General features: G+C 39.4%; 1 protein-coding gene across 3 annotated transcripts; it reads left to right on the forward strand.

Moving 5' to 3' along the window:
* The first annotated feature begins 2,163 nt into the window (after window positions 1-2,163).
* Window positions 2,164-25,050, forward strand: LOC122662361 (deSI-like protein At4g17486). 3 transcript variants are annotated; one of them, XM_043857975.1, is made up of 5 exons: window positions 2,164-2,306; window positions 2,639-2,762; window positions 3,948-4,206; window positions 23,043-23,330; window positions 24,585-25,050. In XM_043857975.1, the coding sequence occupies exons 3-5, from the start codon at window positions 3,996-3,998 to the stop codon at window positions 24,824-24,826; spliced, it is 741 nt and encodes a 246-aa protein (XP_043713910.1). In that variant the 5' UTR covers window positions 2,164-2,306; window positions 2,639-2,762; window positions 3,948-3,995; the 3' UTR covers window positions 24,827-25,050. The 3 variants fall into 3 exon arrangements, with proteins under 3 accessions (XP_043713910.1, XP_043713912.1, XP_043713911.1); XM_043857977.1 differs by lacking the exon at window positions 2,639-2,762; XM_043857976.1 differs by lacking the exon at window positions 2,164-2,306 and having other exon boundaries at window positions 2,473-2,762.

The following is a 25,050-nucleotide window of genomic DNA, read 5'->3' on the forward strand; positions in this document are numbered from 1 at the left end:
GTAGATCAAAAAATTAAAAAATAAAATTATAGAGATTTTAGAAAATGACTAAGAAAAATGATTTATTTTTTACAAACCCATAATAAAAGAATTGTAATAAATTTCAAAGGGCAGAAAAAGATACACAATCTTTAAAAGATCATTGGAAAAAGGTATTCATAAAATCCTTAATGAGGGAATGAATTTAAGAGAAAAGATCCGCACACGGTTCATGTGTGAATTCTTTTTCATGCTTGCTCACAAAAAATGAGTTTCACATATGTATTTTTATTTTATTTTTATCAACTTTGAAAAATATGAGATTCAAATAAATGATATTTTTTTCAAACCATTAATTAATGATAGCACGTAGATTAATCGTGGGAAATCCTCGTCCATGAATTTATTATTAGCATATGTATGAAGATGTAAATTTTTTTTTTGACACAAGGAGATGCAGTAATAGAAAATATTGTTCTTAGAATTAAAATCTTCTGCAGTACTGATGGGGTGGCGGTGCACATTCGATGGTACAACAAAGGCCATGTGTGCCACCTAGCCTCTACAGTGCCATCAGATGTGCACCACCGTCCTACCGGTACTGCAAAGGATCCTAGTTATTCTTACAAAAAACAGAAAGAAAAGAAAACATTGTATTGTACTACTAGGGGTGGGGGAGGTTTCATGTAACCGGGGTTTTTTCTATTTCTGAATCGTAAATCCGGGCAAGTTCAAGGGTTTTCTCGTTAAAAATAAAAAAATAGAAAGCATTGTATTGGTTAGTTTTTTTTGCTTTCACGTGGGACCTACATATCCCTACAACATGATCTGAGTATCTTCTTTATGGTTTGATTAGTTGACGATGACAGCCTTTTGTGTTCCCCTCCTAATCAGACTATTCAGGGTCAATAAATAAATAATAAATTACAATAAATACAAAATTAATTATTAGGATCAAGTTCCAACTTTTTCTGGGCAATAATCAAATTCCACCATCATGCGGGTGACATGGACACATCTTGTCCTCAATTCTTGTTTCTCCACCTCCAAGTGCTATAATACCTATATTTTTCTAGAACCAGACCGGGCACATAACCCACAAAATGGTCTGGTTGGGTTTGACTCCGGTCAGACCAGAGCTTGTTCAATTGACTAGTTCTTGACCCATTTCTGTGTAACAGGTAAATTTGTCCAGCTTTTGGTCTGATTTGACGAATGTTGACTGTTTTAGTCTAATCTAATTTGTACAAGGAACCCAACCAATGTAGTATTGATTCTGTTGTACTTAAAAACGATTCTGTTGTTGATTCAACCGGTTGAATTGACTGGTCCGGTTTAAAACCCATGGATGGCAAAGGACATTTCATAAACCATGTTTTTAAGTGAGTTGAAGAATTGGTCTATTGCACAATTTGATCGGTGGACATTGGAGATCAGGGTTTCAAGAATCGTAATTGAGTTGAGCTTGATCCGGATTCCGGTCAACCCAAAGCATGGTTTGAGGTATTAGTATTGGATCGCTTGTATTTCAGTATCGGTAGTCATTGTCCCGATATTGTATTGGTGAACGCTATAAATCAGGAGTAAAATAGTAAAATTAATTTATTTTTGTAGAAAAGCCAAAGATAAAACTGTTTGATTCGGACCGATCTTTGCCATTTTCTATTGGTTTCTTATTGATTTAGAAGGTGACCGATATCCTATCCGATACCATGCACTAAAACCATGCTCTGAAACACTCAATCCTACCAATATCGGTCGAAAAGATTTGCTCCTACTTTACAATAAAAATTGTTTTCTTTTTTACCCTTATACCCTTGGTTCACACTGATCCATCGATATGGGTTAGCCCTAGAAACCGTATCGTCCTCACCGATTCGAGAGTCTCAATACCAAATCATCGAACTGTGGGTTCAGGTCGACTCCGGTTGGTTTTAGAATCAGATGGTTCCGGACCCAATTTGGAATTTAACGAACCTTGGTGGAGATGATTTGGAATCTGAGGACCTTAACATTTTGTCTAAACTATTAATACACCAAATCATGGAGCTTTAATTGGTGAAACGAAATGGATTGAAGAAGCAGAATCTTATCCAAATTCTGCAATTCGGATAACGATTCTGACCACCTTCCCTGAGAACCGGGCCAAAGCCCACACTAAGCAAGCTATAAGCACCAGAACAAGAATAAAGAAGGGAGAGAGAGAGAGAGTCAGGGAATGGGATAGTACCCGTGATTTCAAAGAAAGAATGAAGAAAGGCAAATGTAGGGGACAAAGGGATTAATTCTGAGGGCGTGGATCCCCTGTTGTTGTTACAAATTTGCAGGTGAGATTCTCGAAATACATATATTACCTACCAAAAATCTTTTATTAAATACCAGCTTTTTTTTTGGGTTAGAATTATTAAATATAAACGTTGGGAAATTTAAACGAAAACTGAAGCTTTTTCGAAAGGAAAAGCTTGTTTCTGCGCTTAAGCTGTGGAAGATAAAAATATATTATAGTTTATTGTAGAAGAAAAGGTTGGGAAAGGGAAGGAAAGGAAAAGCAGAGCAACATAGAACTTGTGAGGGAGAGAATCTTGGCATTTACTTCTTCTTCTTTTTGCTGGGTTTTTAGGTGCCGTGGTTTCTGGATTTCTTTTCCGGTTTTATGTAGAAATGTGGGGGTTCCCAGCACAGCTTCGCCTCTCAAAGATGGGTTTTCAGGGTGGAAGGTGGTGGGTTTGCATGGTGGTTGAAGTCGTTTTTCTTGGGCTCTGATGGGGGTTTCCTCCCAACAGGTGAGTGGGTTTCTCTGGTTTGCAATTTTATTTTGTGGGTTAATAATTGTTTTTAAAAGTCTCTGTTGTTCCTTCATTTCTTATTTTCCTTTCCATGGAGAAGCATTGCATTAATATTTCTTCTTTTCCCCTCTTTCAATGTTGTTTTCCTTGATTTTCTCTTTTTGTTCTTGTAATTGGTTGGGACAATTTGGTTTCTTTGCGCTCTTTGATTGTGTGTTTTGGGATCTGCTTGATTTGTTACGTTAAATGATCATTCTTCTTCCTAATTATTTTATGCACATGAATTCCCTGCGCAAATTTGTTAGTGGTGCATCTTTTCGTTCCTCCTCATCTCCCTCTCCCCCCATTCTGTCCTCTAATCTTCTTATTATTAATGTAATGTATGTAATAACCCCTTTCTTGCTCTTTTCTTTTCCTGATTTTGGCTAAATGCTGGAAACATGGTAATTCGTTTGATGGACTTATTGTTTCTTTTGCTCCTCCTTTCTGTGTTAGTAGAGTGCGGTACATTGAATGTTTCCAATTTTTTGTTATTTCCTTAGAAAATGCAGTATCTAAAATGATCATCTAGCTAGCAAAATTCTTATGTTGCTTCTGTTCCACAGAGAGATTTTTAGTGATGGGCATCGGGCCTAGAAGTCAATTTTCCAATCACTGTGGAAGAGTCACTCTCAACCACTACATGCATTTAAAGAGGTTTCAAGAGCCCTAGGGCAAAAATTTAAGGTTCGAGCCTTTTGTAAAGATCACCCAGGATGATAGGACCCTAGTAGAGAAGAACTGTTCTCGCTGCTCTTTTTAATGAATGCCCTCCAATGACACGGGAATTTCGGTTTGCCAAAGAACATCCGTAGAACTTTGAGATTTTCAAGTCTGAAATTCCATATTCACTTCAACTTAGGATCCTTGTACCAATATTTGTATAACACACGGGGGATTTAGGAAAATTTCATTGGCTTCTGAATTGCGTGGTTTCTCAGAAAATCAGGGATTCATTTAGTAGTTATTAATTAATCATGAGGGCAATATTGTACTTCTGGTGTTCAGACTAAAATTATGTCCTTGAAGTTCATTGTATGTGTTCTTTCTCTTAGCCTTGCCTTTTTCTCCATAATTTCTTATTTTTCTTTGTTTGTGTACACAGAGGATGGCTAATGCCTCTCTTTATCCAAATCTATGCAGGTTGGAATTGGGCATTGACCAGTTCCTGGCTTCCCTACTAAAAGAAACATGAAATCAGGATCCAAAAAGGGCTGGAAATCCATCATGCCTCTTCGTCTGAAAGGGAAAGCAGCCACTCGTTTTTGCATGTTCCCAAAAGTGAAGTCAGCAAGCTTTGGTCCGGGAAACACCCCTGTTTATCTCAATGTGTATGACTTGACACCCATGAATGGATATGTCTATTGGGCAGGCCTTGGGATTTTTCACTCTGGCGTGGAAGGTATTTGCCAACTTCATGTATCTTATATCTTCTGTTGTAGTTTTTGGGAAGAGATCATTACTTCTGTTTGATATCTTCAATACCTGTTCTAATTTAGTTTCAATGTGTTGATATCTTGGGATTCTAATTTATTGTTTATTCATTTATGTACACAAAATGGCAATAGTGAAAATCAGATATTTGATTTTTTGTTAATAAGCATGCCACCTTTTGGTCACATATTTATGGAAGATAATGACGTAAAGATGGAATATCAAAAGCTTATTCTTTATGCATATATCAAGTAATGACAACTTCCTGAACAAACTTGAACTGTTTCTATAAAATCTAGAAGATACCGTGACAGAATCCTGATCAGTGAGTGAGCTACTGTACATGGAGAGGTCCCTTATTTTATTTTATTTTTATATTTCTCTTGTTCTCTTGCCAGTTGTGGTGCTGCCTTGTTCTTTCTAGTAAAATTATTTACTTATCAAAGAAAAATAATTCCATATTACACGAAAGATGGAAGATCACAATCTGTTAAGTAATAGAAGTATCTACGTGTTTTAGGTAAAACTTGAAAGGACTCCCTTCTTGAAAATATTTAAAGTTTTTATGTGAATTTTGAACTGCCTAGTGCTGCTTCTTCATTCTGAAACTTGGTGAAGCAAATACGAGAATGCATTGGATGATAATGCAGTGGATGCCAGTTTGAGTTTTTGGAAGATGCAAATGAGAATGCAAGGTTATCTATTAGGTTTCGAAAAGTCCATCTACTAGTCCTCAAGGTTAAAGCCTTTTTGGGTTTTGACTGATGATTTATTTTATCACCATTCAGAAGAGGGTAAGTGGACATAGATATGTAGTTTATTCATCCAGTTTCTCAGGTGCTGTTGAGTGGATTTAAATTTAAATGGGTCTAGTTGGTTTATGTGGGCCTTATTGGGGTTTTGGACTGATTTTGGGTGGAAGCTGAAACTTGTTTGGGAATTGCATCGCTTGCTGTTTTTGATTCTGGACTTTAATATGATTGATTTCTTCCTTTTACATCATAGATGGCTGCTCTCTCTCTCTTTCGCTATGTGTGTGTCTTGCTCGCTGTGTTGTGTGTCTCTTTTTTTTTTTCCCCTTTTCTTTTCTTTGTTTGACAGGTGAGGTAGCTTATAGTAAAGTGTGAAAGGACTGAAATCCCATGACTGCATCCTCTCAATAATAAATGAATCACGAGCAAAGGAATAGCATATGCATATACAATGCTATATGATATGTGAAATATGAATTATCAAAATAGATTTCCTCCAGTCTTGTTGCAGTGTTTTATGTTAAACCCTTAAAGTCGGAGAGCAATAAACAGCAAAGATACGTGTTTTGCAGGATACTTGAGACACTCTTCACTGAGTCCTAAAAAGTACTCTTGCTGCACTTTATCTTATCCAGATGGCAACCCATGTCGAATTGTGTGTCCGTACATGTGGACACAGATTTGGCCACGGGTATGGCACCAATTTGGCTGGGATTCACCTCTTCCAAATCCTATTTCTTTTTCTCTCTTTTTTTTTCAGGGAAAATAAAAAGCTCAGAGATGCAACGGAGATGGGGGTCGCCAGAGGAGGAGGAGAAAGAAATAGGTGGTGTACCTGGTTTCGTGGCTTCTTTGTCTTCAAGAGGCTCCATCAAGTTTGCATGTCCTTCTCACTCTCGCTCACTTCTGTAACGCAAAGCCTTGAGATGACCTAAGTGATTAAGGGCCCAGGGTCCACAGCCAAAGCTATGGATCCTAATTAAAGACCTTATATTAAAACCAAAGACCAATAGACCCCAGCTATGGATCCCGTTGCAGTAATATTTCATCACTTTAAAACTCGTGGGTGAGTTTTTTTAAGCCGGGGAAAATTGATGCAGCAGGTATATACAAGCTACAGTACCGAAGAAGGAAGAAGGCAGGGCCATAATAGGCTACGCTAGATTCCTATTCTCTCCAGGAGTCCTATTTCTATTCACTCTGAGAATCTTACTGATGTAGCCTAGGTGAAATAAATCTCACTTAGGACCAGGTTCTGTTTTAGGGTTGGCCGAATGGGCAGTTTAGGGTAACTAGGGCAAAATTAGGGTTAGGAATGGGAGATTGAGTTAGGGTTTTATTGGGTAATGGTCTGCAGAATTTTAGGAGTCTATTAGAATAGGTTTTAATGAGGTTTGAATAAGAAATAGAAATTCAGAAATATTAGGGTTAGGGTTTTGGGTTTTCAGATTTAGGATCTAAGCTGAAACTAGGGTTTAGGAGCAGATTTAGGGGCTGGGCTTTAGGTCGAGTTTTCCTAGCAGGGAGGGGGTGGTTCGGCTGGACTTTGGTGGGGGTCTTGATGGCTGGTTAGGTCTAGGCAGATTTTAGGGTTTCTGGGTTTTTATGTTGAGGGAGGGATTTAGGGTTTGTAGTGGATAGGTGAGGCTGCAACTGAGATCGAGTGGGAGGGTTACTGTGATGGACCTGTGGTTAGGTTTTGAGTGTAATCTGATGAGGGAATAGGGCTGTGATGAATGTAGATGAAGCTAGGGTTTGGGGAAGTCGATTAGGTTAGATGGAAGTAAGAAGAAGAGATGATAAAGTTGCAGGAAATTGTAACTCTTACTGGAATTGCAGAATTTCAGCAGCAGCAACCTTGAAGAACTTGAAGGAAGAAGAAGACGAACCTCCCGATCTGCAAGATGCAAGGAGTCGCCGGATTACTCCAGCCCTAGCCCTTGATATTACTCACAAGGGGTCTTGATATGACACATAAGACAGAGAAGCAGCAGCAGTCATGGCGGCAGCAGCAAGAAGAAACAAAATTTCAAACATAATAGGTGGGGGAGCCTCCCACGATTCTACTATTTATAATAATAAAGGGGGGCCAAAAAGCCTTACAAATAATCAATCTAAAGCAATCCTAATCAGATTAGGAGTTGGGATTCCTAATTTGAATCCTAATTATAAAACATAGAATAGACTTATACTCTAAATAGGAGTATAAGTGTAAACAACTAAAACAAATAAAATAAAATACTAATCCCTCTAAAATCGTGGAGGGGAACTAAGAAGATAAACCATGAAAAAGACTGTTTTAACCCTAGGCTAAAAGAACAAACAAATAAAAAGGCTCCAACGAAAAATCAAAGAACAGCCAAATTAATCATGGTTTCGGCTTCTGCATCAACTCTCCCCGACTTAGAAACATTCATCTCCGATGAATGGGTGAAATCCATGCAACGCTCTGGCAACTTGGGGCTGAGCTTGTTGACTTCATGAATGGGAGTCCACGTACCATGCTTGTGTGAAGAAACTCGTCCACGAACCTTGTGATGAGGAGGAGGAAGTAACATGTGGGCAGCAGCTTCAACACTTCCCTGGCAGAATTCGTTGAAGTTATAACGTGGGAATATGGTCTTCAAGTCGTGGGGCCTTCTCTTGAAGAACCAAGGGGGCATCACAAAATCAATGTGTTCAACCTCCAAAGGGTCTTCAATATTTATAACCTTCTCATTCAGCCCCACCTCTTCAAGAACAGCAACTTGCTTGATACTGTCTCCCTGTGAAATGTTCCCAATTACCTTGTCACAATCGACCACATCATCCACGAGAACTGGAGCAATTGTATGGACACCTTGAGCACCACCATCTAGATCTTCAAGGTGACGGTCTAAGTCTTCATCACTATCAGGGGGTAGTGCATATATGCCATGCTCATCGTGCTCTTCAGAGGTTTCCTCTGCCTTGGCAGCCACATTAACAGGTCTATGCTTTTGTGGGCAATCTTTGGCATAGTGCCCAAGTTCATTGCAATGGAAACACTTGTGGGGTTCATTGCTGTCCATGGGAGCTTTACCTTTATAATCAGCACGTGGAGGACGGGAAGAACTACCGTGAGTAGCCCGATCGAGTAGGACCAGCAATAGAATTTCGATTCGGTTGTGACCGGTGGTAGTAGACTTGAATGCTGAAAAAGTTTTGACAGTACCCTCAATGGAAGAATCAAATCCTCTATTCCCAACCAATAATTCTTCAGCCTTCAATGCCTTCTCAAAACAATCCTTGTCTTCCAGAACATCCACAACGCCAATAGCTCTGAGGATGTCAGATCTCAATCCCAACCGGAATCGGGACAACATCTGAGTAGCACTTTCTATTGTGTCAGTGCGAGATGAGAGAGAGTCAAACTTTTGCATGTACTCGGATACAGTCATGTTCCCTTGACGAAGGGAGTTGAATTGATCTTGCATCTGAGCGGTGTAGTGTCTTGGTAAATACTTCTCTTTCAAATCATACTTCATATCCTCCCAGTTAGTAGGTGCTTTACCTTCATGTTCCATGTCCCACTCTGCCTTGCGCCACCATTCTCGAGCAGAGCCAATTAGTTTAGTGCGTGCCAGTCTCATCTTTCGGTCTTCAGACAAATCATACCAGTCAAAGTAGTCATCTAGGGCAGCAAGCCAGTCATAGAATTTTTGTGGATCACCATGCCCATCATACTCTTTCAATTCTAGCTTGACCTTCTGTGTATCGAACCGCCGGTTAGTAGCTTCATCTCCAGTGAAGTAGGACCTCAAATATTCCTCAAAGTTAGGTCTTCGAGGTGCTTCAGTAGTTCTGTCCCTGTCTTCTCTGTAGTCATCTCTGTCATACCTACGTCGATCCCTGTAGTCTCGGTCATGTCTAGACTGATCTCTGTGGTCCCCGTGACGTCTGGGATGATCTCTGTGATGTTCATCCCTTCCCAGAGTTCCATGAACTTCCGAACGGACTTGGAGTCTATCCTCCTCTACGTATAGAGGGTTGTTTACAATAGGCGCAGCTTGCTTTTGTTCCATGGCTGTCATTCGATCACCAAGAACTTGCTGGTCTGTTGAGATCTTCTGCAGCATAGCCATGATTGCAGCAAGGGAATCAGGTTGGGGTGGTCGTGTGGGATCCATAGCAGGGCTGCCATGTTCAGCCATGGCTTTGATACCAATTTAATGTAGCCTAGGTGAAATAAATCTCACTTAGGACCAGGTTCTATTTTAGGGTTGGCCGAATGGGCAGTTTAGGGTAACTAGGGCAAAATTAGGGTTAGGAATGGGAGATTGAGTTAAGGTTTTATTGGGTAATGGTCTGCAGAATTTTAGGAGTCTATTAGAATAGGTTTTAATGAGGTTTGAATAAGAAATAGAAATTCAGAAATATTAGGGTTAGGGTTTTGGGTTTTCAGATTTAGGATCTAAGCTGAAACTAGGGTTTAGGAGCAGATTTAGGGGCTGGGCTTTAGGTCGAGTTTTCCTAGCAGGGAGGGGGTGGTTCGGCTGGACTTTGGTGGGGGGTTTTGATGGCTGGTTAGGTCTAGGCAGATTTTAGGGTTTCTGGGTTTTTATGTTGAGGGAGGGATTTAGGGTTTGTAGTGGATAGGTGAGGCTGCAACTGAGATCGAGTGGGAGGGTTACTGTGATGGACCTGTGGTTAGGTTTTGAGTGTAATCTGATGAGGGAATAGGGCTGTGATGAATGTAGATGAAGCTAGGGTTTGGGGAAGTCGATTAGGTTAGATGGAAGTAAGAAGAAGAGATGATAAAGTTGCAGGAAATTGTAACTCTTACTGGAATTGCAGAATTTCAGCAGCAGCAACCTTGAAGAACTTGAAGGAAGAAGAAGACGAACCTCCCGATTTGCAAGATGCAAGGAGTCGCCGGATTACTCCAGCCCTAGCCCTTGATATTACTCACAAGGGGTCTTGATATGACACACAAGACAGAGAAGCAGCAGCAGTCATGGCGGCAGCAGCAAGAAGAAACAAAATTTCAGACATAATAGGTGGGGGAGCCTCCCACGATTCTACTATTTATAATAATAAAGGGGGGCCAAAAGGCCTTACAAATAATCAATCTAAAGCAATCCTAATCAGATTAGGAGTTGGGATTCCTAATTTGAATCCTAATTATAAAACATAGAATAGACTTATACTCTAAATAGGAGTATAAGTGTAAACAACTAAAACAAATAAAATAAAATACTAATCCCTCTAAAATCGTGGAGGGGAACTAAGAAGATAAACCATGAAAAAGACTGTTTTAACCCTAGGCTAAAAGAACAAACAAATAAAAAGGCTCCAACGAAAAATCAAAGAACAGCCAAATTAATCATGGTTTCGGCTTCTGCATCACTTACTCCTAGTCTGATTTAGAGTTCTGTTTCTTTTCCTGTTTTGACTATGGTTAGTTGTCCTAGTTCAGGCAGGATTAGGATTCTATAAGTCCAGTCCTGTTTTGATTATGTTTTCTTTATTGACTCAAATCCTTGAATTATTAAGAATTTGAGTACATATTACATTCTATGTCTATGTTCTGTTTTTAGAGTCATAGTTTGAGTAGGTATGTCAAATTACTAATCTATTTTGACTATTCCAAGTGGTAGTTTGAATTTGGTCAGTTTACGACTGTGAGAGTCAGTTTATACAACAACAACAAACTCAGCCTTATCCCAACTTAATAGGGTCGGCTACATGGATCCAAACAAAGCAAAATAGGGAAAACTGAGGTCTAATCAGAGAAAGAGAAAGAAGAGAAGGAGAAAAGAGGGATGGTAAAAGAAAAGTGTAAAATGACAAAAGAAAGATGGAGAAATAGAAAGAAAAATGAAAGATGGGTGTAAGAGGAACGAGGCACAGCCCGGAAGTTAGGAGAATCTCAGCTACATGAGGTCTGGTACATGAATCCTTACCCTCCAATAGGCTCTATCTGAGGTCATACTCGGGACAAGGCCTGACTATGCAAGTCCTTCCTCACAACTTCTCCTATGGTCTACTAGAAAAATGAAAGATGGTTATGAATATATGGTTGTAGTTGCTTATGGCCGAAGACACAAATTTATGAGTTATATTATTTAAGTTATCTTCAAGTCCTATAGATTTTTCAGACTCTTTTCCTCCTACTCTCATTTTTCACTTTCCATCTATCACTTGTCATATCTCATTTCTTCATTCCTCTTACTTTACTTTCACTTTGTGTGGACCTCAGTTTTCCTTACTTTGTTTTTGAAAGGATCCATGTAGCCGGCGCATTTAGTTGGGATAAGGCTGAGCTGTTATTGTCACGTACTATGGATTCAGTTATGATTCTAAGGATTTCAGACCTATCTTGAGTATTCAGCAGTGATTGGCTGTTGTGGATTCAGTAGCATAACTGATGGATTCCAGGTGAGGCTTTGGTGGATTCCAAACCTGTAGATTGGGTGGATTCCTAATCTAGTTTGCTGTTCTATCCTTATTCTATCCCTCCTTTATCATTCTATCGAATTCTGGTCGGAATATCTCGACTTCCCCTGTGGCTTTATTGTTCTGTCTTGTTTCAACTTCATCACCAGTTAATGTCTTAAAGCTTGATTATTCGTTACAATTCTGCCATATTCTGATTTTGATTTTCCTTTCTAGTTTTCTAGTTTCAGTTCTTTTCTGAACTCAAGTTTTAGTTGAAAATCTGGTTTTCCTAGTTCAACTCAACTTCTACTTATTTTCAAAAGCTATTTCACTTGCTGAAGATCAGCTAGCTCAGCCATTGCTTCTTTGCTGCGGTATCGCGTCAAAGCATGCTAACTCACAACAGCGCGAGCGACGTTGCTTCTTTGGTTGTAGTCTTGTAGATCAGCTAGCGCTCACTCTCCTAGGTGCAAAAGGACTTGCTTGTTTGTTAGGCGTTTTATTGCTGCTGATCTACAACCACCCTAAACGAGTTCTAATTTTTTATGTTGGGGTAGCTTGCTTCCTTTGGTGGCAGGCAAGCAGAGGGTCCAAAGGATACGTAGCCAGGGGTGAGTCACAAAATTCAATCCAAGTTTCTAAATACTGTTTTTTCTGCTAAATCTTCAACTTGAATCCCTAATTTTCTGTTTTGAGTTCGCAGACATTTCTATTGATTCTGCACTTTTTTGGGTTTTCTAGTTGAAGAATTTTTATTTTAATTTTTTAAACTTATAATCCAATCATCAGAATTAAACAAGATTTTGCCAGCCCTCTCTACCTTTTAAACAGAACCTACAGTTAATGTTTCAATCAGATTGGTTTGTTTAGATTATGGAATTTTCTCTAATTCTGGCTCTAGTTCCTTTTCCCCGCGATCTTGTTGCAAACGAATCTCCTGCTGGGATTCTCCTGTATTGGGATTAGTTCTGCATCAGCTGAGTATAACCAAATTAAGAACTTCTATTTTGGAATATTTTTCTCCATACATTAGAGTTTATAAAATATGTTATATTTTGAAGTTAATTATGTTTATAGTTAATTTTGGCACTCTAATATTAGTTATAGAATTATTTTTATGCTAAAAATTAGTTAAAGAATCGTTCTTGTAATAAAATAATTCATAGTAAGTTAAAAATATTTAATCCCTTGAGTCATTGAACCCTTTCCGAGTCTGAAACCTTGTATCTGTGTCTGATTTCAACACCCGCCCTTGCATCCTGGCAACATAGGTTTCACTCCTTCCATAATCTCCTACATACATCGAAGGGAACTAGTAAGTTCAGTAAAGGTCTTCCCTTTTACTGAATTCCTTGGTTGCTATGGATTGGAGATTTGATGTCTATGAATACAACCATGTAGCCTTGATTGACTTCGAATGGCAGAGATCCCCAATTCGCCCAACAAAGTGTACTAATTGTGTTTTACTCTTTTCCTTGATCTATCTGGCCATGGAAAATATGTTCAACATCATTCAACTATATACATCAAATGATCGGTACTCAGAATTCTGTCGAGGTATGCCATCCATAGAACAAAAGAAGGATGTGATATCGCCTCTCCAAGGGTTTCTTTGATGGAATCTGAGCTTACCAAATAAAGTTGCCAGTAACTCTCCTTGTTGCTACGAGTGAAGGGAGTTTTCTATTGTTTTACTTTAATCACATGATAAGTAGGGGTGGCAAAAAATTTGGACAGATCCAGGATTGGATCAGAAAATTTGCTGTCTATGGCTATTTATTCAGCCAAGATCTGGTTTGAAACCGGGTTTCGGACAAAGTTCATGGTTCTATGTATGTCCCAGTTTTTGTTCGGGTTATTCCTATGAGACCCAGTTTTTTGGAAGATATGATTTTTAATACTAACTCTTGCCACTTTGACTGTTCATTTTGAAAATTTTGGCTTTTGAAGGTAAAATTGTTACACCATAAATTATGCACTTCTCATAAACCAAAATTCTAAGATTACCCCTAACTCCTAGTGTTACAAATTAAATCTATGCTCATCTTGTCTTGTTGCAAAGTTGAACAAACTAGATCTTGTCCGAATTGTCAAATCCAGGCCTAAAATCCACTCTCTTTTTATTTATTTTTAATTTTTTTTAATAAATCTGGACAAGCATATTCTTGTTTGGATGCGTATCTAACCAGGTCAAACATAATCGGTTGAATGGGTCGGTCAAACTTCTGCCACACCCTAATGAGAAGCTTGGCCATTCACTTGATTCATGCATCCATCTTTGTCACATTCATGGTTGTTAAGGCATCACCTGGTTGATGCCTAATTGCTGCTTAGGCAACAAGGTGGCCAATGGGGCTTAAGTGACCAGTTTACATAATGTCCAGGAACCTAGACCCGAAAGCCCTGGGGGAAGGAGAAAGGAGTGATACCGATCCGAGAGATGATATGCTAGTGATGGGCTTGTTTCAAAGATAGAAGGAAAAAGATTCTGATTTGGTGGTTGATACAATCAAAATCTGATAGAGTAGTTCCAGATCTGGTAACAGAGAAGTCACAAGGAAGAAAAAGAATCAGAAAATTCAGAACCGTGGAGGAAAAGAGAGAAGAGGGAAGAGAGAGGGGAGAGACAAGAGAGAGAATATAGGAGGCAACCACTTCACTAACAAAATAAACTAATTCAATCCATTCGATCAAGTTGTGGGAGCTTGTGAACCTTACAATATATTTATAAAGCAGTTAAATAAAATAAAACTATTTGGCCGAGTTGGCAGTCCTTTATTGATTAAAAAACTGATCGTTAATTCCTGCTTTGGAAGGTATTTTATCTTCACTCAACCATCTAATGACAACCTAATAGATAAGGTAACGTCTTGCTAAAAAAAAAGAAGTCCTGAAATAAAAACTAACATCTAGACTCTAATTAACAATAAAATGAAAGGAAAGAACCTCCTTGAGATAACCCACAATATGAAGATTTTAAGCTACAAGCTGTTCAAACTAGGCCCCATGAGATAAGGTTCCTGAAATTCAGGAAACCTGTAACCGCAGGTCATAAAAACTTATCCAAATAACTCCACAAAGTCTGGTATCTAGAAAATCCAGATCTGAACCAATTTTTGAACTGCAAGAATTGGTTTGAGCATATGAACTGACCAAACCAATTCTGCATATAAGGGGGAAAATGAGAAGAGGGAGGAAGGAGAGGCCGCTGCAGAAGCAGAAGAAGAAGGGGAAGGCGAAGAAGATGGGGAAAAAGAAGAATAAGATACAGGAGGAGGGGCAGAGCTAGGAGAGGGCATACCTTTTCAGGGGTTGTCTCTCCATCATCTGGCATCATGAACAAGCAAAAAAGAAACATTGTGGGTTCTCCTTTCTCTAGTGAACCTCCCAAGCAGGCTTATTTCCTCCGTTATATATTAATATTTGAAGATAAAAGAAATTAAATTGTATTATACACAATCTAAAACAGAAGGAAAAATGTTTTTATTCTACATATAAGCAAGCCCCTATTCATCTAATGCCTAGTAAATCATGGCCTAGGCAAGTGCCTCAGTACCTAACCATCACCTTGGCGTGACAACTATAGCCATATTGATCTTTCTGTTTGAGAACATTGAAATAATGGAAAAAAACTTAGTTTCTTTACTTGTGGCCAGTCATTGGAATTTCTCTTAAGTTTAGAAGTTAATGTAGGTTGTGTCGACTCGGTTTTGACTTAAGTTGGCTGGTTCTGTTTTTCTTAGTTATGCAGCGAAATAGGAAAACTAAATATATATGTTGTAACAGTCTTCACTTTCAATAGATTAACTCACCAGATGACAGATCCAAGTAGCCCCTTCTTCTCCAGCAAAGTTATAGGAGTTCAGGACTGAGTAATTCTCCTTTGAGGGACATTGCGGGAGTCAGTTCAATTCTTGACCCAGGTTTAGGAGTTTGGGGCCAAATTACCCTCTTTCGAGGGGCGTTTGGGAGTCCGTTCAAATTTAGATGATGGATGCAAGGAGATGGTGTTGGTTCTTCCTCTCCAGACCCAGAAATTGAAATTGTACTGTGTCCATGTCTTTGATAGTTGGAAGGGAGGATTTTTATATGGAAAAATTTGCTTCCTAATCCCTGATTAACTGCCAAAATGCCTTGATAACCCTATAATCCTTGTCTTCTCCATTCTATGAAAAGATCTCGGAAAACTTGAGAAACTCGAGCTTCTTGAGACAAGTTATTATACGAAACAAAAAAATGTAAAAACTCGGAACGAGATTTCGAATATTTCGAGAATCTTGGTGAAATCTCGAATATTTCGAGAATCTTGACCTCCTCAGTACTCATAGAGTCATGGTATTGTATTGTTGGGACTTGGGAGTTAAGACGTGGAAGACTAGGGTAGTAAGGTGTCTATGACTTGTGTATTATTCATTGTACTTAGGTTGGGTGTCTATGTAATATGCATTATTCATTATTATGTGCATAATATTCAATATTATGTTCATAATTTAAGTCTTTAATTATTTCTTAAATAATTATTCAATATTATGTGCATAATTTACTTGTTTTACTTGCAAATATGTCTTGTATCATTTAAACAATGTGTAGAATAGGCAATATTACATCAAGGGTTCAGCCTTTACTACCAACCAAGGGTGCAAAAATTGGGTTTTTTTTTTCTTTCCAATTTGAACCTTTAAATATGTTTATTAAGCCTAAAACAAGCTTACCTTAAAGTTTCGGAGCCAACTATGGCCATATGCCCACTGAAACATAAAAAAAAAATACATTGTCTCGCCGAGAGATCTTGAGATCTCGGAAAACTCGACCTGGTCGAGACCGAGTTTTAGAACCTTGCCATCATTCTTATTTTGCTCCTCTAAGAAAAACTCGGCTTCACTTCTTGGGACATGCAAAAGGTCTCTTGGGATTGATTCCGAGGGCCAAACTTTGTAATTGGTAATCAAGATGGTGTGGGGCACATCAAGTTATAACAGCATATAGCACTAATAAAAGATTGTGGGTAATTGTATCTCTGGACTGGGATTGAATCCCATGTTCATCAACCCCCAGTCGCCGGGGGGGGGGGGGGAATTGTGTCAAAAAAGGGTCTGCTTTTGCCCAGATTTGAATTGTTTTTTTTTTTTTACCTTTTTCTTTTTCCCTTTTTAATGGAAATCGGTTGCCAGTGCCTAGTTCTAGTTGTTCTACTCTGGTTTGGTCTAGTTTCAGTTTATTTATTTGGTTGACTAGACTCCTAATTATTAGGTGTTTGGGTAAGCTTATGTTAGCCAAGTTTCACTCTTCTTACTTGAACTTTGCATTTTTGAATTGTAGTTAAGTTTATGTTATCCAAGTTTGTGAGTTAACTTACTATTTAAAAATACTAGTTGTGCTAGAATACTAGAACTAGAAGAGAATGTTCAGACCTCCATCTATATATCTGCAATTGCTTCCTTTTCACAATTTAATGAATTCGATGAAGTTTTCACTCAAATTGAGAATTCTCAACTCAACTCAGCCTTATCCCAACTAAATGGGGTCGTCTCAAATTGAGAACTCTCAACCTTAGAAATATGATTGCTTCATCCCTATGTCTTGTTCTATAGTGGGGCCATACACATGGGGTGCACCCTTTCCCCTCTACAATTTTTAATAGGCAAAAGGTTTTTTACACAGTGCAGCCCTTCATCCATGCCCTCCTATTTTTCAATGTGGTAAGATGAGTTGCAATTCCGACGGTTGGATAGCTTGGGTATGGTCTAGATTGGCTACCTGTCAAATTTCAAAGCCAAATAAAATCGTATATCACCCCTCTCCAAAATTTGTTGTCAACCATTTTCCAAAAGTTGCATATTTTTCAGAAGATTTTCTGAGTTTTGTTTCACCAAGTGGTGAACTCCATTGGGTGAAACTTGACATGCAAGTAGGGGAGCCTGTGCCCTTACTGCCTACAAAATTTTGCACCACCTGATCTGCCATGTGAAAAATATTCAGGCCACTTAGGAAAGCCTTCCTAGGTGTACCATGCAGGAAACCAAAGCCCCTTTAGTATAATACCTCATTTACAAAATTCAACTGAAGAAAGTGTTGAGATGGGCTACTTTACCCGATAGGGGTAATTTAGTCCTATTGTTTTAGTTGTTTTGTGTTTTGTTTCTTTTCTGTAATTTTATTTCTTTTTTGTATTTTTCCCCTATCCGATCTCTATTTGGGATTCCTAATTGGAGTGGGAATTCCTAGTAGGAATAGGACTAGGGGGGATTCATACTTTGGTTATGATTTGTGGTTTTATTATAAATAAGGAGCCTGGGTGATCGGTTCTGGTCATTCAAGCATTAATATTCAGTGTTGTTTACATGGTATCAGAGCCACCTCTGATCTGAAAAGCAGCCCTCTCGAATTTTCTGGTTTTTCTTCTCCAACTCTCTCGGCTACTGGTTCTCTTCTTCTCCACCACTCTCGGACTCTCTATCTCATTCAGGGCAGCAACTTTGAGGTGATCCAATGAAGATTTAGCTGCTGCCCTCAATGACACCTCACTGAAGATCGAAGACAACTGGTGTGACCTAAATCTGCCGGCAGAATCCCTCCATCCTTGGAGATCAAGCTACTTCTTCCACTACAGTTTGATTTCTGGTTTTTTTTGGAGATTGGTTCCTGCCATTATTGGTCTACACCCTTCCTTGATTGAAGACTGCAAGCTTGGATCAAACTTGATTCAGATTCCAACCTGCGATTTCTCTGCAAATCAGTTTTTTTCCTAAATTTTGATAAATTTAGGGTTTCTTATTAGCTCATCCGAAGGAGCTAATTTTTAGAGGACTTCTTCCCCACTACTAGAGGAGCACTCGATCTAATTTTCAGCCTATTATGATGGCTGAAATTGCTGCAACTTCAAAACCCATCCTTCACACTCGATTCAATTTTCTTGAAGATCTATTTTTTCAAATTAGTGGATCGATTTCTGCCTGGCTGAATGGGTGATTCAGATATGACTACTGCTACTTCTGGAGGGGATGGTCAGACAAGGAATGACTTTCTTCCCTATGCTGCTGCCATTAAGCTTGATGGTACGAATTATTTAATATGGGCCAGATTACTATCCTTGACCGTGGCTGGTAGGGGACTCACTGGCCATCTTACTGGCACCACCAAACAGCCTACTGAAGAAGGTGTTGCCCGTACTAAATGGGCTGCCAACGATGCTCTGGTGATGTCATATGTTTTGAATTCTATGACCACTGACCTTTCCAGTCAGTATCTCCTCCTTAACACTGCTACTCAGATATGGACTACTGTCAAGGGAACTTATGGTCGCTCAGGTAGTGGTGCTCAAGTTTATGAAATCAGGAAGACACTCCAAAATACTACTCAGAAGGAGATGTTTGTCACTAAATACTTTGCTGCCCTCAAGTGTTTATGGCAGCAATTGGATCATTATGCTCGGTTTCAACCTACTACTACTGCTGACATTACTGCCTATCATTCTTATGTTGATCAGTTTCGGGTCTATGATTTCCTGGCTGGCCTCAATGATGATTATGATCCTATTCGGGTGCAAGTCCTTGGTCGGGTTCCTTTCCCCACTTTAGAGGAGACTTTTTCTTATGTTCACAGTGAAGAGACACGAAGGGCTGTCATGATGATTACTCCCAAAGTTGAAAGATCAACCTTACAGACTGCTGGCTCCACCCCCGTTACTTCTTCTGACAGTGTTGCTGCTACTGCTACTGCCAAAGAGCCTGTGAAGTGTGAGCATTGTCACAAACCATATCACACTAAGGCTCAGTGTTGGAAATTACATGGGAAGCATGTTGATTTTAAGGCCAAACATGGTCGTGCTAAGTCTAAAAACAAAGCCAATCACACTGAAAGCGTAGCTCCAACTCCCACTGCTGACATTGGTTTCTCCCAGGAAGAACTCCAGGCTCTCCGGTGCATGTTGAACACATCCGCTGCCTCTACTACATCTGCTGCCAATTCAGGTTCATTCTTTGCCCGTACAGGTATTCCCTTTGCTGGTCATTGTGCATCAATAATCTCCACTCCTTGGATCATAGACTCCGGTGCTATTGATCACATGATAGGTTCTTCCAGTCTTTTTAATACATATTCTCTTGCTTCTGGTAAAGATAAAGTCAAAATTGCTGATGGGTCCCTCTCCTCCATCTCAGGGAAAGGATCCATTGGTTGTTCTCCTTCTCCTACATTGTCCTTTGTGTTTCATATTCCCAAATTTACCACTAACCTTCTTTCCATTAGCAGTATCACCAAATCCCTGAATTGTAAAGTGACTTTTTTTCCCACTCATTGTGTTTTTTCAGGAACTGGACTCGGGGAAGACGATTGGATCGGGTAAAATGCATGGTGGATTGTACCTGCTTGATGGAGATCCTACATCTACACAGGCTTTACCTTCTAGGTTCTGTCACCCTGCATCTTTCTCTTCTGAATTACACCAATGGCACTCTAGGCTAGGCCATCCCCCTTTAGGTACTTTATCCACTTTATTTCCAACATTAGTTAAAGATTGTAATAAGGAAGATTTTTTTTGTGAGCCTTGTGTTTTGGCTAAGCAGACACGCTCCAATTATCCCATTTCTAATAAAAGATCTTCTTCCTTATTTCATGTTGTTCATACTGACGTGTGGGGTCCTAGTAGAAAAGTTTCCCTTTCTGGTCATCGGTGGTATGTCACTTTTATAGACTGCTATTCTAGGTTCACTTGGGTCTACCTTATGCACACAAAGAATGAAGTTTTTTCATGTTTTTAGCATTTTCACCAATTGGTTAAGACTCAATTTAATGCCACTCTCCAAATTTTGAGGAGTGACAATGGGACAGAGTATATGGAAGGTCAGTTCCAAAAATACCTTGCTGCCCATGGAATCCTCCATCAGACCAGCTGTGTGGACACTCTAGCCCAAAATGGTGTGGCTGAGAGGAAAAACCGCCACCTCTTGCAGGTGGCTAGAGCTCTTCTGTTTGCTCGCAATGTCCTTTCCCTTTATTGGGGAGATGCTGTCCTTACTGCAGCCTATTTAGTTAATAGGCTGCCCAGTCGGGTTCTTCATTCCAAAACCCCTATTGAGCTATTACTTGGCTCTTCTTCCTTTATAGTCTCACTTAAGGTATTTGGCTACGTTTGTTATGCCAGGGATACAAGGTCCCCTGGTAAACTTGACCCCCATAGTCTCCGCTGCATTTTCTTGGGATACTCTTCTACCCAGAAGGGGTACAAATATTATTACCCTCCATCCCGCCGGACTTTTATCAGCATGGATGTCGTCTTTCATGAAAGTGTTCCATATTATGTGTCCCCACCTCTTCAGGGGGAGAGTGTTAGTGAAGATGTGTTGACTATTGACTCTCCACCTCCACTTCAGTCTGTTTACCACGAGTCTGAACCAGTTCGGCCTGCCCCTAGTACTCCCCCTGAGTCAGGGGGAGAGGTTCCTATACAGGGGGAGACTATCTCTATTCAGGGGGAGCAACCTACCCCAATCCAGACTCCTATCCAGAGGACTATTAGTGAATTTCAGAGGAGGATTGATGAAAGTACTATGAAGACCTATGGAAGGAAACATAAGCAGGTTCATACCGTTCAATCAACCGTTGCTCCAGTACCCATCCAATTGCTGAACTCGGATCCAGAACCTGCCTCTCCACTTGGTAATGTTCCTTCTCCTGAATTACCTATTGCTCTTTGCAAAGGCGTCAGGACTTGCACTCAGCATCCCATATCTCATGTTGTTTCTTATGACTCCCTTTCCCCATCCTTTTGTGCTTTTGTTTCTTCTCTTTCTTCTGTTCGTATTCCTAACAATTGGCAGGAAGCTCTATCAGATGGAAAGTGGAAGGCAGCTATGATGGAAGAAATGGAGGCCTTGAAGAAAAATAACACATGGGAGCTTGTGGTTCTTCCACCTGGGAAGAAAACCGTTGGATGTAAATGGGTGTTTGTGGTGAAACAAAAGGTGGATGGCACAATGGATAGGTATAAGGCACCACTCGTGGCCAAGGGGTTCACTCAGACATACGGCACTGATTACCAGGAAACTTTTGCACTTGTTGCAAAGTTAAATACTGTTCGTGTGTTATTATTTTGTGCAGTCAACTTTGGATGGGATTTGCAGCAACTAGATGTAAAAAATGCCTTCCTAAATGGAGCACTGGATGAGGCTTCTCTTGTGACAGAAACCAAGGAAAAGTATGTAGGCTGAAGCGTGCACTATATGGGCTGAAGCAGTCGCCTCGAGCATGGTTTGGCCGGTTCCACAAGGCCATGATTTCTGTGGGCTATAAGCAGAGTAATGCTGATCATACACTCTTTATAAAGAGGGCTGGTGAAAAACTCACCGTTCTTATAGTCTACGTTGATGACATAGTGGTTACTGGCAATGATGGTGATGAGATCAGACGGTTGAAGACCTTCCTTGTTGGGTTGACTAAGAATGCTCTTTTGTTGTTATGCCTTATTTGGCGTGTATCTTTTGTTAGTATTGTAAGTCTCATTTTCTTTGGACTGCCTCGATCCATGTCCTTTTGGCCTTCCCATATTTTTCCCTCTTCTTGAACTGCAGCACTCCTTACTGGTTTTAAATGTCCTTTTGGATATGACGGGACCATTTCCATTGATTTCCCTATTCCTGCCACCTATTGGTGCTAACTTTCTGGTATTTATATTGATCCGTCTCTACATCCTCACTGTTATAGACTTATAGTCATTCTGAGTATGTATTCTTTTGTGATTGTAAATGTAGAAAATTCTCCAGTATGTTTTAACATTATGTTTCTATCACATTCATTCTAGACGCACCTTGGTACCCATCTACCCCACTCCTATTCTATAGACAGTATCTTTCAGTCTCTTGGTTCCTTCATAGAAAAAAAAGAAGAAAGAAAGAAAAGAGAGAAAAAAAGATACTAAATATGCAGGTGCATATCGCTTATTCAGCTATATGAAGGGATGATATATCCAACTCAACTTTCATAAACATGTGATCCACTGAGTTGGTAGTGTTCGCCGTATCCAGGCCATGTTAACCTATACTACTCACGTGTCTAATGTTTACCTCAATGAGCAACACTGTGTTGAATTTTCTCCCTAAATCAAAAGGTGAGAAATGATTAGACTGAAACTTCTATTAGAATGAAATGTTGTGGTGGCAAACATGTGGAGCTTCTTTGGACTGCTACCTCAGCTGCCATGGGTAAGGTGCTGTGTGTCTCTGATTCTTCCTTTCAACGGGCTAGCAGGATAACCAGTGTCCATGTATATCTTATTTTGTAGTTTCTGAAAGTTTAGGTCATTATTTAATTGTTCTTTGTGGCTTATTCTTTTCCAATATATATTTTTTTAATGTTTTTGTATTTATTTATTTATTTTCATTGGGCTAGCTTCTTATGTTTAAATGAATTCTTTCTACGTAACAGAATTGGGTGTCTTTGGCTGAAATTAAGACAAAATACATTAATGGTGTAGAGGAGTGTGTGGGTTTTGAAATAGATAGAAACAGTTTTATATTAAGTGGATTAGACAGTCATTTACATGTAGCCTCTACTCTTTTTTTTTTTTTTTTTTTTTTCTTTCTGTATCCACTGTCTCTTGTATTATACAATCTCAGGAGGATGACAAAGAATTCCTAATGGCCATTCTTGTTTACAGTTCATGGTGTAGAATATGCCTTTGGAGCCCACGACTACCCAACAAGCGGTGTCTTTGAGGTTGAGCCTCGGCAGTGCCCTGGCTTCAAGTTTAGGAAGTCAATATTCATTGGTACGACATGCTTGAATTTCAATCAGGTTAGGGAGTTCATGGAGCAGCACTCGGCCAACTACAATGGTGACACTTATCACTTGATTGTTAAGAATTGCAACCATTTTTGCAAAGATATCTGTTACAAGCTGACAGGGAATAAAATCCCCAAATGGATAAATCGACTTGCAAGAATAGGTATGTTTTAATGTATCATTGTATTTCCACAACACTCACCATTAGCTGATTGTAATTGCATTGTTCGACCTTGAAATAGATTTGTGATTCTTGAATAACTTTGGTTTGCACTGTGGTGTCAGTTTACACTGATGGCCACCAAACCTGTATTGCATTTCTATTGGTACTTTTGGGAACTGTCTTACTTTTGACATGCAATATTCTTAGTCAATATGCAAGTCTTTCATATCTTTCCATGGGAACATTTGAAGTGCATGTACCAACAACAACTCAGCCTTATCCCAACTAAAATGTGTTGGGGGAACCATCAAAGGAAAAAACTCAACCACTCCATTTCTCTTCCATGTTCTCTCCAATCAAGCTGAAATTGGTGTCCAAAATTGTTCGTTCAAATTTGAAGATCCATGTGTATTTAAGGACTGTCAGCTACCCAGTTTGTGGTGGGATCAAAACAATTTTTTTTTTATTGCTTTACTTTTAAATTGAGGCTCCATTTAGATCAATTTTTGCTGTTTGACCAGTGGCCCCCTTTGTTCGTTAATTGAACTTTCTTGCTGTTGGCTCGTTTTACCCAGTCTTACATTACTAGTTTTTTTTTTTTTTTTTTTTTTTTTTTTTTTGTAATGTTCCCTGTATCAAAGACCCCTTCAGGGTAACACAGCTAGGCAGTAGGATACACCAATTGTGCTTTGTCAGGATGTCATTTTGTCTGTTCTTAGTAAATGCAAGTAACCTGGTGGTTCCTTGTATCAGCACAGACAGGAAAAATTCTGGCATCTAGAAGCTCTCATAAACAAATGTGATCTTGAATGGTTCTTTCCTGCTGATCCTTGCTCTCCAAAAAAATTATATAAATTAAACAGATTGTTGTAGATATATATATATATATATATATATATATATATATATATATATATATATATATATATATATTTATACTGTTTTTGCAGCAGTGGGTTGTTGCAGGGGTGTTCCCTATGCCCTCACTGTCGTGGAAAATGATTGCATCCCCCCCCCCCCCCGCGGCTGGGGGACCTAGCGTGTTCATCCGTCCAACTTGACGAGTGAGAAAAGTATCTAGGGACATTTCCTGTAATAATTCCTACCCACCCCTCATATTGTCTTAAATGCCTCTAGATGCTTTTACCCTTATTGTGATATTGTCGACTGTTTGTAATAACTAATTCTCATTGCCCTATGATTGCCACCCAATAAACTCAGACTGCATTGATGTTTATTGATGTGTTTCTCCAGGGTCACTCTGCAACTGCATACTCCCTGAGGCCCTTAAGGTATCTGCTGTACCTCATGACCCTACTTATGAAGGATATGACAGTGAGAAGAGAAGACTGAGAAGTCCCTTTTGTTGCTTGTCTTCAATCTCAATGCGGCAGAAGCAGTTATCCATATCTTCATTGTTTATACCATCACCCTTTAGAGGGTGTCTGCCGTCATGGGAATTGAGAAGGTCCAACAACTCATTGAAAGAAAGGTGAGGAAGCATGTTCTCTCGTATTCTGCAGCCGAAGAGGATGTTGACCATCTTTCCTGTAAGAATTGTGGGAGAGTTTCCAGGGTCTTCTGTCATTCAATGTGGTGCTCAAGATCCTTGAGGTTTAAGAAACATTTGAAAAGGATGTTGTTTTGTATTTCAATACTTAAATTGGTCTTCTCTTTGTTACTACTGCCTTACCCTAAATTTGTTTAGTGATTTGCCTTG

Source organism: Telopea speciosissima, chromosome 5 (genome assembly GCF_018873765.1).
Source record: "Telopea speciosissima isolate NSW1024214 ecotype Mountain lineage chromosome 5, Tspe_v1, whole genome shotgun sequence".
In the NCBI taxonomy this organism is placed as follows: Eukaryota; Viridiplantae; Streptophyta; class Magnoliopsida; order Proteales; family Proteaceae; genus Telopea; species Telopea speciosissima.